This window comes from Entelurus aequoreus, linkage group LG16 (assembly GCF_033978785.1).
Source record: "Entelurus aequoreus isolate RoL-2023_Sb linkage group LG16, RoL_Eaeq_v1.1, whole genome shotgun sequence".
NCBI lineage: Eukaryota > Metazoa > Chordata > Actinopteri > Syngnathiformes > Syngnathidae > Entelurus > Entelurus aequoreus.
In genome coordinates, this window is record NC_084746.1 from 36,773,415 (window position 1) to 36,786,458 (window position 13,044).

Here is a 13,044-nt window from a genome sequence, read left to right on the forward strand (position 1 = left end):
TTTTACACTGACTTTATTGTGAAGAATATCAACAAAACACCTGAAGTTGTTTTTTCAAATCTAACTCAAAGGACTGTTTACATATTTGGAAAACTAACTTGCAACATTCAGGGAGGGCAGAATAAAGTATAGCCTGCGTTACCTTTTACAATAAGAAGCAACAATTGAAACTGCATTGAACAAAGAGCACAGTCTACCAAGTCAAATTCCTTGTGGTACAACTGAATGTTAAAGTTAAAGTTAAAAGTACCAATGATTGTCACACACACACACTAGGTGTGGTGAAATTTGTCCTCTGCATTTGACCCATCCCCTTGATTATTCTGATTCTGATCAGCGGTGTGCCGTCAGGGCTAGCAAGGCTCTACTGGCCTAACATAACCAGAACTCCTAATTGTAATCAAATATCAAAGTCATTTTTAATTACTTTCCCTAAATATCTCAAAGTATTAATATTCTCTTCATGTCATATTATGCTCCTTCCAGTGCTGTTTGTTTTTAGGTTATAGAGTTTTTATCCAATCAGAATTCAGCAAGCTTATGTTGCCATGCTTTACCAAATCTGCCCAGGCCCTTCAGAATCACCAATGTCTGTGCACTGTAAGTGAATGGGCACATACAGTTGATAGATAATTGCCATAGCCAATCAGATCACGAGTTGTTGTCAGTAAGGCCTTCTCGCTGGCCTCGCGGTGAACGTGACATTTACGCGTCCTGTGATTGGATACTCACTGGTTTGAGCCACGATGCTATGCAGATCAGCAGAGCCACACCCGGGACCGTTAGCGGATGAATTGAATGTAAACGAACTGAACACATACAGTTGATAGACAGTTGCGATAGCAGCCTTTCTAGGTAGCCTGCTGTTAACAAGACTGTGATTGGATACTCACTCTAAAGTACTCACTCAAATATATATTTGCAAGGCCATTTTCAAGAAGGATATTTAAAGAGAAACTACATCTTGGGAGACGATGTTGGGCAACCCCGCAAGCTAGCTCAGCTGTCCCGCCGATGAAATGGGGAAATGCTCGCCACTACTACCTGAATCAACCGACTACGAGAGGTACCACTGGCTTATACGGCGTCTAATGGGTGCTACAAATTGTGAGTTCAAATATTTAATTTCTCTATTTTGTAAAGTTTAATTATTTTATTTTATTTTTTTACAATTATTGTAATTTTGACAGTACCACATAACATAGGCTGACCATATTCTGAAATCCCAAAAAGAGGACACATATATGCGTGCCAAGGCGGGCAGCACGCCAAGGCCGGGACTAGGTGAACATTTACCAATGATACTCGAACTTGCTTTATAAATAATATATTTATTTAAATAAAGCATTTTTTCTCCTCTGTTGACAGCAGTGTTGGCGCTAGGAATTTTCAAAATGGGGACCTCATCAAGTCATAAAAATGGGGTCCCACAGTAAATTTTTGGGGTCCCACTTTTTTGTAAGCGTTTTGAAAACAAATGACAAATGTATGCATTATCCTGTTATATCTCACATTCTATATTGTGTTTTGGAAAAAGGTTGTCATAAACGTTACTTAAAGATAATACAAAAGAAAACAAATGTGTATACATATGTAAATGTATTCAGTTATAAACATTCATTCACTTTCTTCTTTCCTTCATGGATCTAAACTTTACCGCTGCTGGTAGTTTTTTCTATGTTTTTATTTAATAAGTTGTAGGTGTATTTATTTCAGTATAAAAGTGTAAAAAGTGTTTTGCTTGGGTCATGAAATGATGATAATGGTGTGCCAGGGCATACATACATTTTATATTTAACGCTTAAATCTCAGGAGTCTACATCAACTTCAGATCTATTCCTCATTTCAAAATGTTTTAGTTTTGTTTATGTTGTTTTGTTTGTTTGTTTGTTTTCCGCCCTTTTTTTTTAAACAAAACTGTTTTTTATGGCAAACACACAAAATATGCAAAATCTTCCACCAAAAATATTTTTTAAAGTGGAATATTTGATGTGAAGTAATCGGAACCTTTGATAGGTCAATAATTCATAACATTGATTTTGATTCAATGTTATGTTTCGAGCAATGACCGTTTGAAAGAAAAAAAACAGCTTTGTTTTATTAGTCAACATTGCAACTGTTTCTAAATTGCATTTCACCTTTAAGCTTTTTTTTTTTTCACTTTTGTTATGTTTTTGTTTATTTTAATAGTATTTTTAGAATGTGCCGTGGGCCTTTAAAACATTAGCTGTTGGCCACAAATGGTAAAATTAAAATAAAATAAAAAAAATAATAATCTGCGTCCTTTCTGATTTCAATGCGTTAAAAAGACACAAAAAGTGCGTTAACGCCAACACTGGTTGACAGTATAACAAAATAAGTCACACTTATATTCTGTAACATTCACAGTTTTGGAAAAAAAATTGCAGAGGTAGAAATATTCAAAATAACCTCTTGTATATAATCTAAACTTAAATAATGCCTCAAAACAAGTTAATTAAATTTAAACAAAAAACAGCAGACGAGCTCTCGCCCTGCACAGCTGTTTTGTGCTTGTAGTGTCGATATGGGCTTGTAGATTTTTGGCCCCTTTATTTGCCACAGATACATACGTTCCTGCTTTGCACACAGTGCATTCTGCTTTCCATGTGTCACGGCCAGGACGAAAACACGAATACTTTTCCCGCAAATCACCCGAAGGGAATAAGCGGTAGAAAAATGGATGGACGGATGGATGTCTCTCCACTCACTAGCTCTCTCGCTCTGTGTCTCTGCCCCTCCCTCACGAATGTTGCTACGTGCGCGCACCTTCAGTTTTTGTTTTTTTTACCCCTTAACTTAACACTGGATGTACATTGAAAATACACGCAACCCTAACTCAAAATGCCGGACATTTGAGGCATTTAAGAAACCCCGCCTGGACACTGAATTTTAAGAACATATGAATGTCTCTCCTCTTTCCTTCCCAGACAACCTTCTCAAGATCGATCTTTTACAATAAAGCAAAATGCAACCAATGTGCAAAAAACACGGTGAAACATGAACGCAAGGGACAAAAAAAAACGCAGATTAGTGTAATTAGTCAAATATCACTCAAAAGTAGGGATGATGTTTGATAAGAAATTATCGAGTTCGAGCCTTATCATCGAATCCTCTTATCGAACCGATTCCTTATCGATTCTTTTATCGAGTCCATATAGGTTGTTGTTTATGGAAAAAAACACAATATTTGGTTTAAAAAAAGCTCACTTTTATTATATAAGAAAAAAATTAAATCTAATAAATAAATAAATATTGATTGTTACCCCCCTAAAAAATCAGTCCCTTGGGCACAAAACTGAAAATAATACAGCTCTCCAAAAAGTGCACTTCTGCTGCTATTTGACATAACTGTTTGTTATGATGCTTTGACATTTTTGCACTTTATTTCTTTATTGAAGGAAAATTCTATGAAGAGAAAAGTTGTTTGCAAATGTGGTTACAATGCTGAAAAATAAAAAGTTAAAGCTAAAAAAAGAAATACACTTTATTGAGTTAACATTATTTCTTTATAGGGGGAAAGATGTGATGTTATGAGCTAGGGAATATAACAACTACACTACCCAGCATGCAACGGGAGTGACGAGCATGCGCGGTAGCCCCGAAAAGTGTTGTTGCATGTTGCCACCCGGCAGCTAAGAATGAGGTTATGAGCACACTGTGAAAGTAAACGTCAAGAACTCAGCCAACACGCCTCGTCTGCATTAATTATAATTAGACAGACAACACATATACAGTGTGATTTTGTTTTGTTTACAAGGAAAGAAAAACAAAAGTTAAAAAAGGGAGATATGTTGTATATATATGTATGTGCTGCGGTTGCTTTAAGAACGTTGCGACAGCTGCCGTAAAGGAGGTGTGTTGCTAGCCTGGTTGCTATGTTTCCGGTTGGTCGTAAAAGTGTTCGTCATGTGTTTGTACCCTGCTCAAATCTCTCAGTAAAGTTATTCATTGGATTATACCTTTTGTTTTGAACTTTATTACACCTTGGAGCGCTTTTTCCGGTCCATTGTTTTCCTGCTTTCTCTATCTGCGCCTAATGACTGAGCTATGTGACGTTAGTGGGGCATTTCTGGTCGGGACGGGATTGGTCCCAGGGATTCGAATAAAGAACCAACTCTTTTTCTTTACTATGGTGGTCTCGATAACGGGTACCGGTTCTCAAAAAGGGATTCGAGTCCCAGGACTCGGTTCTTTTCTTATCGAACAACCGGGAAAACCGGTTTCGAGTTTCATCCCTACTCAAAAGCGCCGATTTTAACCATTGAAATACTTTCTGTTGTTCAAGACTTATGGTAATTTTGAAAAATGCACTGCACATCGTATTGGTGGCTCCAGTTTTGATGATAAAGTTTAAAAATGGTTTATTTTGAGACATTCAGCGGGCCGGTTGAAAAGCTTAACAGGCAGCCCACTGGCCGTAATTTGCCAGTGCCTGCTGTAATTGCTACCAAAGGTGCAACAACAAAGTATTGAGCAAAGTCAGTTAATACTTACTGTATGTACTTTTTTTTAAAAAATTGTTATTAAATTTGCAAAAAGCTTATACTTTTTCACATTTTTTATTATTGGTATTGTGTGTAGAATTTTGAGGACAAAAATTAATTTATTCCATTTTGGAATAGGCTGTAAGATAATGTGAGAAATAGATATTTTTAAGTGATCTTTCTTAATCATAGTCTTGTTTAAAGCAGCTAGTATGTTCTCATGTAGTGTCTCTTCTTGTGACCTCCTTGCTTTTATCTTATGTCCGCTAGTAAACTCTTTGTTTTGTCTTAAGGGCTCCTATTTGTTGGCTCACAGAGCTGTTTTGGCCAGTTCCTTATCTGTTTTGAAGAAGCAGCTGCGCTCCTTTCTGGGCGAGAGGGGCTGTTTTCGCTCTACGTAAAGTGACTCTTCTTGTTTGAATTTAGACCTTGCTTGCTGATGCTATGGTCGCGTTGTAAGGGCTGGTCTCCTAAAGCTTTAGTAAAACTTGGCCAAGTATTATTCTGTCTCGGTGGCTCTTTTTACTCAACATATGTCATCCAAAAGAATTTGGGATTGACCAGTGTGTTTTATTCCTTGAAATGAAGACTGGTCGTGTAACAATCAGAAAATGTGGAGAAAATAAAGCGCTACTTATTGGATGCACTGTATACAAGTTTAATGTTTATGAGAATTGTGTGAAGTTGATAGCGGATTCATTGTTTAATAAAACACTGAGTGGGAAATACAACGACAACAAAATAATTAGTTGTTACGCTGGTGAAAGCATGCTTACCAGTAAGAATGTGGCTGCCAGTAGCAACAGTTTGGTTTGTGAATCCATGCTCAGCGGCACTGCACACATGAAAGTGTCATTTGCTTCAATTGTGTTCCAACAAAACACATTTGACAAAACTCACCCTCCATCCCAAAATATTCATGGTCCATGTTGTGTTCCTGTTGAAAGCCAGGCCATTTCTTCCATATGGTGCCAATGTTCTCCCCGATGTTGGAGGTAATCTTATTTTGAAAAAACAGTATCTGTGCTCACGGTGCTAAAATGAACACTTACGACGACAATACCTGGAATTGTTGGTTTGACAAACAGCGGCTTGGGCAGCACGGGCCCTGAATTTTGACTGCAGGCACTCCCTCTGCATCTTTGACTTCAATCAGGGGGGTGAACATGCTCCACCTGGCAACACACACAGTGACATTACAGCCACTATCTCCTCTCAGAACCCTGCAGTAAGCACTGGCAACCAGCCCTTGATGCTTGGTCGCTCACATTGGAGGGTCGCTCACATTGGAGGCTGTCATGATTCCGCAGAACCGAAATATTTACACCAGGTGAACCCCTAAAACCTCCGCCAGTCCTGACTTAGACATGTCTCTGGACAATTTGAGCTACCGTATTTTCTGAACTATAAAGCGCACTTAAAATATTTTTTTTTTCTCAAAACTCGACGGTGCGCCTAATGTACAATAATTTTGGTTGTGCTTACCGACCTCGGAGCTATTTTATTTGGTACATGGTGTAATAAGTGTGACCAGTAGATGGCAGTCACACAAGAGATATGTGTAGACTGCAATATGACTCAAGTAAACAACACCAACATTTTATGTTCCATTGAAAATATAGAACATTACACACGGCACTCAAAAATCTATCAAAATGTTTTAGTACGACTTTGGTAAGCTATGAAGCCGCACCTCTTGATGTGCTTCAACATACGAGTATTATTATGGTGTGTGTATAAGGTAAGACATATTATCTGGCGTTTTGTTTCTCAATATTACACAAAAGCAACTTTTCTTACCTTCTGGTACCTGCTGACCTGTATTTGGGATCTGCACAAGTCCTGAAAATGTGCGCGCGTCCGCTTTTGTAGTCCGTGAGACACCGTAGCGATAAGCTTCTTCTTTTTCTCTATCTTCTTGTCATAGGACATTCATCCTCCACTGTTGCCATTTCTAATAAAAAGTAGTGTAAAGTTCTTACTTCTATCTGTGAGTAAACTCGCCAAGAAAGCACTAAAACAAACCGGTGTAGTTAGTTTACATTATTCACCCAAGGAACTTTAGTTATTAGAGAGTTCCAGTCGGATGGTTTTTCACGGGACACATTTCCGGCGTTGTTGTTTCTGGATGAGGAGATGCTGCTCCGTTATTGATTGAAGTAAAGTCTGAATGTCATTAAAACAGTTAGCTCCGTCTTTTGACATTTCTTCCACTCCCATCCTTGTACGCTACACCGCTACAACAAAGATGACGGGGAGAAGACTCTGTCGAAGGTGAGCCACGTAAATAAGACCGCACACAAAACGGCGCATCCTGAAGCTACTGTCAGAAAGCGACTTGAAAATGATCTGTAAAACATCATCTATGCATCATTTTGACCAAAGAATTACCATTACATGTTATGTAGACCACAAGGAAGTCTTTTACATTTAGAAAAAAATGACTCCTTAAAATGGGCTCTCTAATCCGGTGCGCCTTATATATGAAAAAATATCAAAAATAGACCATTCATGCGCCCTAAGGTCCGGAAAATATGGTACTTGAGGCTATGGGTGAAGGATGAATAATTTTGCTGTTTCTATTTAGGAAGGATGGTGCATTCCTTCCCTGTCTGGCCAGTTGAGTGCTGTTAGTTGCAAACAGCTGCTTAGTGCAATGAACCCTCTGTGGTTTAGACATCTGCGGGGCTCTCACTGCTATTTACTGCTCTGGAAAAAGACTCACATGACACGAGCAGTCTGAGATAGTAAGGATGACTGTCTCAAACTGACCATAAAAAAAGCTTGAATGCTCTATTTTTGCAAATTAGATGAATAATGGAAAATAATTGCATCTTAATAAAAATGTTTTGCCCCAAACTACAATATTATAATAATGACTATGAACACAGTATTTTGTGGAACTAATACCTCTCTTTTAGCGCCGAATAAAGACCAAGTCAGAATATTTTTGCATCTCATTTTATCAGTAATTTTCAAATGAAGGAAAACATCCACTCTTGTAATGCCACTTACATCCACAGTGGCACTAGAGAGGGAAGTAGTCGAGGAAGATGCAGCATAGAAGAAGTCAAGTAAATGTAGCAATTACAATTCATTCTTTTTTTGTGGGACAAAATAAATCAAATTGTGCGGCAAGTGTTAGGTGGAAAAGCATTGCATTGTGGGTCTTGCTGGACTCAGAGTCACTTATTTACATTACAAGACTTTGCCTAAAGTAGCAGTAGAGTGGAAAAACAAGTTTCCTATGTATTGAAAATATCATTTATATCTGACTTATGACACCTAAAGACTTACAAAAGTGTGCAAATAAATAGATATGATCAAAATTGTATCAATCCCACAGAGATTCCCGAGCCATTTTGAGAGTTAATGATGAAGCCAGACACGTCATCGCGTGACGCAGAGGTAGGGACCGCAGATCCCTTCCTCATCAACAACAATGCAAATCATGCAGACTTTGTGAGAGCAAATAACGATTACTTTGGGACAAATTATAATCTAGAACCTTATATTGTTGCTCCTGAATATAAGGAGGATGAGCTACAAGTTTTAGAAGCTCTGCTAAACAGATTCAACTTTAGTGAAGCACTAAGTATCACGTAGCAGTATTGCTAAGTGCTAAACAAGAAGTACAAACTACGAAGATAAAATGGACAGTGTTTTTTTTTTTACATAGCAGGCTGCGAGCGCTCCCTAGAGGGGCGCCAAAAAAAACCTCTCAGCTGTGGTCTGTCTGGGCCGCAGAGGTACTCGGTTGTAATACACTTTTCCACCACTTGTGGCAGTATTGACAATATCAATTAAACAGAAGAAGTGGAGCTCAAGTCATTGAAAACTTTAAGCGCAAAAATTATGACTAAAGTGGTGAAGCTGTATTTTCAATGTTATTGACCAGTTAATTAAGAAACATATTCACTTATTGATGTAGTTTATTTATTTTAGCACTACATAATTAAATGTATTTTTGGTCAATTATTTATGAGTCCATTCTTATACAGTATATTTGATTAGTACTTAATTTTACAATCAGTCTGACCTAATCCTGAGGTTTATGTGCTAAATAAATAATAATCTTTGTGATTAACATCATTTGACGAGGTTGTAAACTGTAAATAAGTTGGATATAATTATTGAATACGATTCAAATTAATTCAGTGTTAGTATTTGAGAGGGGCCCGGCTGTTGTGGATAAGTTTGGCCCCAAAGTAAAAAAGGTTAAGAACTCCTAAACTATAGCACTCTAATTTTTGTACTTTATATTTGTAACAGTGGATATTGACAATATATAATGAATAAATTAACGTTAAATAATTGATACAAGAAATACCTAAACATCTCAAAAAGCCTGTAATGTAAAAAAGAAAATATCCTAATGTGTATTTGAGTATTTACTTTTGACCATGGTCACAGTAATAAATAATACACTTTGTAACTATTTAATGCAAAACCTAAAACCAGTGAAGCTGGCACGTTGTGTAAATGGTAAATAAAAAGAGAATACAATGATTTGCAAATCCCTTTCCACGTATATTCAATTGAATAGACAGCAAAGACAAAAATATTTAATGTTCCAACTTAGAAACTTTTTTTTTTTTTTTTTTTGCAAATCATTAAGTTAGAATTTAATAGCAGCAACACATTGCAAAAAAAGTTGGCACAGGGGCATTTTTACCTCTGTCCCAACATATGTTGGTCCAAAACCTGTATGTACCTTTCAGCATTAAAAGTGCCTTCACAAATGTGTAAGTTACCCATGCCTTGGGCACTAATACACCCCCATACCATCACAGATGCTGGCTTTTCAACTTTGCTCCTATAACAATTCGGATGGTTGTTTTCCTCTTTGGTCCGGAGGACACCACGTCCACAGTTCCCAAAAACAATTTGAAATGTGGACTCGTCAGACCATAGAACACTTTTCCACTTTGCATCAGTCCATCTAAGATGAGCTCGGGCCCAGCGAGGCCGGGAGCGTTTCTGGGTGTTGTTGATAAATGGCTTTCGCTTTGCATAGTAGAGTTTTAACTTGCACTTACAGATGTAGCGACCAACTGTAGTTACTGACAGTGGTTTTCTGAAGTGTTCCTGAGCCCATGTGGTGATATCCTTTACACACTGATGTCGCTTTTTGATGCAGTACCGCCTGAGGGATCAAAGGTCACGGGCATTGCTGCTTACGTGCAGTGATTTCTCCAGATTGTCTGAACCTTTTGATGATATTACGGACCGTAGATGGTGAAATCCCTAAATTCCTTGCCATAGCTCGTTGAGAAATGTTGTTCTTAAACACATTTGTTCTCAAAGTGGTGACCCTCGCCCCATCCTTGTTTGTGAATGACTGAGCATTTCATGGAAGCTGCTTTTATACCCAATCATGGCACCCACCTGTTCCCAATTAGCCTGTTCACCTGTGGGATGTTCCAAATAAGTGTTTGATGAGCATTCCTCAACTTTCTCTGTCTTTTTTGCCACTTGTGCCAGCTTTTTTGAAACATGTTGCAGGCATCAAATTCCAAATGAGTCAATATTTGCAAAAAATAGTTTCTCAGTGTGAACATTAAATATCTTGTCTTTGCAGTCTATTCAATTGAATATAAGTTGAAAAGGATTTGCAAATCCTTGTATTCTGTTTTTATTTACCATTTACACAACGTGCCAACCTCACTGGTTTTGTATTTAATATAATAAATACATCGCAGGGAATGAATAATTAGCTGTCCTTCCTGTGCAGCCTACCTTTGAAACGCAGCCCCGATGAGTCGCTTTTGAGCCGTGTAGGCGCTTATTTCCATGAGGCAGCAACCGAAACAGCAGCCGTCCATCCTGAGCGGTCTGTGGAAGTAGAAGACCTGCTGGCCCTGCTGGTTGAAACCCTGCAGGGAGCAAGCTCGAGCCGGACCGCAACACTGAAGGCACATGCATGAACTCTCTGACGGGAAGGAAGGAGGAGAAGTTGAGATCTCCTGCAGGCACAGCTGGACGGGTGAGTGATGCCGTACCTTCCACGGCCACAAACAATTGGGACATGTTGGCCCCGGAGGCGATGCTGTAGAGCCGTTGCGCAACACACTGTGGCCCTACAAGCAGGAGACACAATGGACTTAAAGAATATTTGCCCGCCTTCCGCCTGATTGTAGCCTACATAGGCTCCAGCGACCCCGAAGGGAATAAGCGGTAGAAAATGGATGGATGGATGGATGGATGGATGCACCCAGCTGAGTGCTCCTCACCCTGTAGTTGTGGTCTGGCAGTGATGTGGAAGTCACTGACTTCATCCAGCACGCTCAGAGAGTTGGAGCCTCCTGCACCATCCAGCCAGGACTCATCGCTCCTCATGTTCTGCAGCTTGGCGGACAGTTGGAGATGTTGATATGGTGATGGCGAGTGACGGGGGCACTGACACGTGGGGCCACACTTGTTTTGGAAAGCACTGAAGATCATGCGGATGTGCCTCTCTCGCTCCAGTTGGCCAAAGGGAAGAGGCTGGTTGGTCACGGCTGACATGATGGAGATACCTGATGAAGTAAAACACACCCCAAACTACTTACTTCACCCTTTTTTACAGGCCAAAAGTTTGGACACACCTCATTTCAATGCGTTTTTTAAATTTTCATGACTATTTACATTGTACAATGTCACATCAAAACTATGACACCTGCGAAGTGAAAACCATTTCAGGTGACTACCTCTTGAAGCTCATCGAGAGAATACCAAGGGTGTGCAAAGCAGTAATCAGAGCAACGGGTGGCTATTTTGAAGAAACTAGAATATAAAACATGTTTTCAGTTATTTCACCTTTTTATGTTAAGTACATAACTACACACATACATATATATACACTACCGTTCAAAAGTTTGGGGTCACATTGAAATGTCCTTATTTTTGAAGGAAAAGCACTGTACTTTTCAATGAAGATAACTTTAAACTATAGTCTTAACTTTAAAGAAATACACTCTATACATAGCTAATGTGGTAAATGACTATTCTAGCTGCAAATGTCTGTTTTTTGGTGCAATATCTACATAGGTGTATAGAGGCCCATTTCCAGCAACTATCACTCCAGTGTTCTAATGGTACAATGTGTTTGCTCATTGGCTCAGAAGGCTACTTGATGATTTAGAAAACCCTTGTGCAATCATGTTCACACATCTGAAAACAGTTTAGCTCGTTACAGAAGCTACAAAACTGACCTTCCTTGAGTTTCTGGAGCATCACATTTGTGGGGTCAATTAAACGCTCATAATGGCCAGAAAAAGAGAACTTTCATCTGAAACTCGACAGTCTATTCTTGTTCTTAGAAATGAAGGCTATTCCACAAAATTGTTTGGGTGACTCCAAACTTTTGAACGGTAGTATATATATATATATATATATATATATATATATATATATATATATATATATATATATATATATATATATATATATATATATATATATATATATATATATATATATATATATATATATATTATACAGTATATGTATGTATGTGTGTGTGTATGTACTGTACATATTTATGTGTGTATGTATACACACACACACGTGTGTGTATACATACACATACATAAAAAAATTAAAAAATGTATATATGTATGTATGTATGTATGTATGTATATATATAAAATTAGAGATGTGAATCTATTCCAAATTGAGTCTTGATTCAAAACGATTGTCGATTCAAAATCAATACTTTTTATTAATATTGGGTGCCATTTCTATGATTAACTACATTCCTCCATAAAATTAACAACTGTGATAAATTTCTATATTACTGAAAAGAAAAATTGTTTTGTTTAATATATTACCCAAACGTTTAATAAAGTCAAATACAATTAAGGCAACATTTTTTAAAATACATCTGTACAGCAGATATAGATAATCTACATCAACAATATGATTTGTCTGAGTGGCTGGACAGGACAAATTACAGATATTTCTTATTCATTTTTAAATCTATTTTTGATTTTTTTAAATCGATTAAGTTAAATTATTAAACACTATATATACTTTCTTATATAATACCTTTTTATGCATTGTTTTGTGTTATGATTTATTCAAATAATTCAATTTCATGTCATTTTTCCTTGAAGATTGAGAGATGTTCTTAAAATAAAAGGTTTATAGTTGTGAGTGAAAAAAGTCATATGAGAATATTTTTTTCATTACAAGACAAATCTATTTCAGATCAGTAAAATATACATTTGTAATGCTTTATGATAATGTACATACATTAATATATGTATATAGTGCTTCGATTTGCAAAACTTATGAAGAAATTAAGAACATTTGTACATTTTCAACTATTTTGATGACTTATTAAACAGTTTCTAAAATAAATAAAAATACTTCAACCATTTTAATAATAAAAATGAAACTAGAAAACATATATTGCAAAATTTAAACTATATTTGTTTATTTTACTAAAAATAAGAAATCAGACCGATTTATTGTAAAATGTCAACTATTTTGTTTCAAATGTAAAACTTTTTTAATACAATTTCTTTTTATTTTATTTTATTTTATTTTTTTAAAA

General features: G+C 37.1%; 1 protein-coding gene across 3 annotated transcripts in view; it reads right to left on the reverse strand.

Annotated features, from left to right (window-relative positions):
• The window catches only part of LOC133630922 (phospholipid scramblase 2), a 14,962-nt gene that overhangs the window by 1,454 nt on the left and 464 nt on the right, over nucleotides 1-13,044 (reverse strand). The window contains exons 3-8 of one of the 3 annotated variants that reach the window (XM_062022774.1): nucleotides 10,739-11,023; nucleotides 10,508-10,585; nucleotides 10,245-10,437; nucleotides 5,569-5,680; nucleotides 5,406-5,526; nucleotides 5,282-5,340 (exon numbers count right to left, since the gene is read on the reverse strand). In XM_062022774.1, coding sequence (XP_061878758.1) covers nucleotides 5,282-5,340; nucleotides 5,406-5,526; nucleotides 5,569-5,680; nucleotides 10,245-10,437; nucleotides 10,508-10,585; nucleotides 10,739-11,012 — 837 coding nt within the window. In that variant the 5' untranslated portion in view covers nucleotides 11,013-11,023. Of the gene's footprint in view, nucleotides 1-5,281; nucleotides 5,341-5,405; nucleotides 5,527-5,568; nucleotides 5,681-10,244; nucleotides 10,438-10,507; nucleotides 10,586-10,738; nucleotides 11,049-13,044 lie in introns of all 3 variants that reach the window. The other 2 variants (XM_062022772.1, XM_062022771.1) reach the window with 2 other exon arrangements.